General features: G+C 40.4%; 1 protein-coding gene across 1 annotated transcript in view; it reads left to right on the forward strand.

The window, feature by feature from the left end:
- The window catches only part of T265_02276 (hypothetical protein), a gene marked incomplete at both ends in the record, with an annotated part of 3,546 nt that extends 926 nt beyond the window's left edge, over nt 1-2,620 (forward strand). The window contains one exon of the mRNA XM_009166480.1: nt 2,414-2,620. Within this exon, the coding sequence (XP_009164744.1) occupies nt 2,414-2,620 (207 nt within the window). The remainder of the gene's footprint in view (nt 1-2,413) is intronic.
- Nucleotides 2,621-3,199: the final 579 nt, after the last annotated feature.

A 3,199-nucleotide genomic window follows, 5' to 3' on the forward strand; every position in this document is an offset into this window, starting at 1 on the left:
CTTTTTCCACTCATGACACTATTTCCAAACTAATTATAGCGTCTTATAATCGGTCCGGTAATCCAAAGTTGCCACATAGTCTGAGATGCACTACTCTCGTGGATTATTCTTGTTTCCAAGTCGGGATGCCTCGTAGTTTTGACTTGCAAACCCAACTGCATTGGAGCTAATAAATGAAGGATTTTTGTGAACAACGTGAACCTCTACCTATGGACTTTCCCTGTCTAGGCTAAGAACGGTCGTGCCTCCTTCATTTGACATGGCAGCTAGGCACCGAAAGCGTGCTACCGAACTTTTTAATGCTCAGACTGGGTTTTAATCTTGGAATCATGCGGCAACTAATTTGATTCAAAGCTCCAATAAATACAAGGTTCGCCTTAAATTTTAAGTTTCAAAACAACCATACACAGACGTTTAGTAAGAACAAATTATTCTCAAGCATCACAACGTATTGTCAATAAAACTTACGAAAACTTTCCCTCAAATATACATTTGTGACAAATTGGTGGGCAAACACGAGAGAGCTGGTGGTTTGAAATTCACACCTAAATTGATTAGGAATCTGACTATTTCCGAATGGACGCGATTCGCAGAGAGAACCTGATGTGTTTCAAGCGTCTGCTCTGAAGTTTTTGCAACTGATAACTGCAAATGAAGGTGTTCGGTCACAGAGAAGCAGTTTAAATGTGCTAACTGAGAGTGTAAAATTTTAATATAAGCATAAGATGATCAAATCTGCGTACATCCATCTCACCAGTTGCAATAAGAACAGAACGCGTTGTGGTAAACTTCTTCGGCACCAACCATTATACTGACTTCAAACCCTAGGACTTTGGTTCGAATAACTCCCAAAATCTCAGGAGCTATCTTGTTACTTAAATTTATGCGTTTTTATAGTACAAGAGTTTTGGGAAGAACCTTTCCATTGGAATTGCACTATAACGTTTGCATCGCTGCAGAAGTTTTATATCTCACTTATGTTGATACAATGAACGGCTTCCTTGAGGTCACAGTGAAACTACTACTAGGAAGTTTAGGATTCATTGCACATTCTTATTCAACATACACCAGATTACAAACGATTCTTTGGAATAACACCTATTGATTATTTTGCATAAAAAAGAAACAGTAAAATTATAAAGTTCCAGCTATAAAAGGGTTTCAGTTTGCCAAAATCAAAAGAGAGATCAGTTCTCAGCGACAGAAAGACTTGCAGAGGGTCAACCTAAATTAGTAGTCTCTGAGGAGACAGAAGAGAAAACTCTCATTTATATGAAAACCATGTTAGGAAACTATCACTTACTTAGATTAGCGTCCAAAAAGCATTATTTACTGGATTAATTGTTTGTTTGTTTGTTTAAAACCTGTACATTTCCAGCAACTTAATCACCTAATTGAGATCATGAGGGCCGAGTTTTTTGCTGTCAGAATTTAACCAAAGCTACCAATCATGTCGCAATTAATTCTTGAGTTCCCTCAACTTATTGAAAATTTTGCAGTGCAATTTGATATTTATGATCCACATATCTCCCGTGTCATCCCACTACTATACAGGGCCGCCGATATGACGATAGTAGGCTCAGTTTCTTTTTTGTTTAAGTCTTTTTGTATTGTGTATTCTTGTTTGTTATTTTACTATTTGTTATTTTGCCATTTTTATAAATTATAATGGCGTGTTAGATAAGCTTATTAGCTTGGTCAACTCTAAAACAGGTAGTTATACCGAAAAATATCTGGCCTTGATTAACGAACATAGATGTGCAAAATGTCTTCTTTTAAAGTCTTTGTCTGTCAAATGGGTTAAAAGATTTCAACTTTATAACACCAGAACCGATAAAATATTTCGCTAATGAGATTTGCAACATGTTAATCCGCTTTTTCCGTAAACATATATCGGCATTCGTCCAACGAACTAAAATCGAATAGAGTTCAGACATTCCCCTTCCCTAGCTGGTATTCACTGGATTTGACCACATTTTACATTGCGTCGCTGCAACCAAGAGTATCATTCGTCCTCCTAGCATTAGCAACACCTACCAACACGTTCCAGAGGGGTTTCCTTAGCGGCTGATACATTTGATTGGTCAGCTAGAATTAATTCAGAGTGGGGATAGACTGAAAGGACTGCTACCACGAGTGTGATTCATCATGTTACCATAAACCACCCCTATAGACACGTCAAAGGGGGTTTTCATTATCGGCGCTCGCATCTCATTGGTCAGTTACATTAGAGTCCGTGTGCAGAATATAATTGACGTGCTACTCATATTTTAATAAATAGTATATGAATATTGTTATTCCTCATTTCTCCACAAATCTGAGTTGGTGGAGATAGCATGACGCGTATATGATGGTTTTCCAACCCCCCTTTCAAATTATCGCGTTCATATACATGATAACCCTATCTCCGCAGATGCTACGAGGGCAAGTACGTCTCCGCCAAATTTTCGGGAACGGTCTATCCACGCGTCCGTCCTTCCTACCGTTAGGCAGGAGTGCACACGCATCCCGCTATGCCGCACGTCTTCCAGCGCTGCTACGGCCGATACGCCTAGCCAGCACGAGACTGGCCAAGAATTCGGGAGGCACCAAGGCGAGTTCTGATTGGTCGAGAATCTGAACCCAAAAGCCAATCATGACCCAGTATTGGCCAAATGCCGGTTGCCAGTGGCTCATCCAGAACGCGTCAGAAACTCCAGAAAGTTATAACCACCTACGCTATATATACGAAGCGCTCCGCAACTGTTCCTGACTTCGTTTTGAGCATCAATAGACCTTGTGTACCTTTGTTGGCTGTTTGGACGTGAACGCTAGTTTGGGAGGCTCTGACCGAGAAATAAGCTGAGGAAAATGCCGTTACTACAATTGGCGATTGAATTTGATCAGTTCCGAGAACTATTGAAGCAGCAACCAAATCAGTTTAAAGAAGCGCAACTAAAGCTCAGAAACTGCATATCCAGACAGCAGCAGTCAGTACTGGTGAGTCTTCTGTTTCCTCAACTGATGCAGCCGCGGCCTCAATTGCGAAGTTCATATTCAACCATCTTTCTGGTCACATTTTTGACTCCTGGTTCAAGCGGTACGGAGACATGTTCAAGACTGATTTTTTCAAATTCGATGATGGATGGAAAGTCATATTATTGCTGCGAAAACTCGGCACACCGGAGAATGAACGGCTCATAAAGTTAATTCTCCCCAA

Source organism: Opisthorchis viverrini (assembly GCF_000715545.1).
Source record: "Opisthorchis viverrini unplaced genomic scaffold opera_v5_26, whole genome shotgun sequence".
Lineage (NCBI taxonomy): Eukaryota > Metazoa > Platyhelminthes > Trematoda > Opisthorchiida > Opisthorchiidae > Opisthorchis > Opisthorchis viverrini.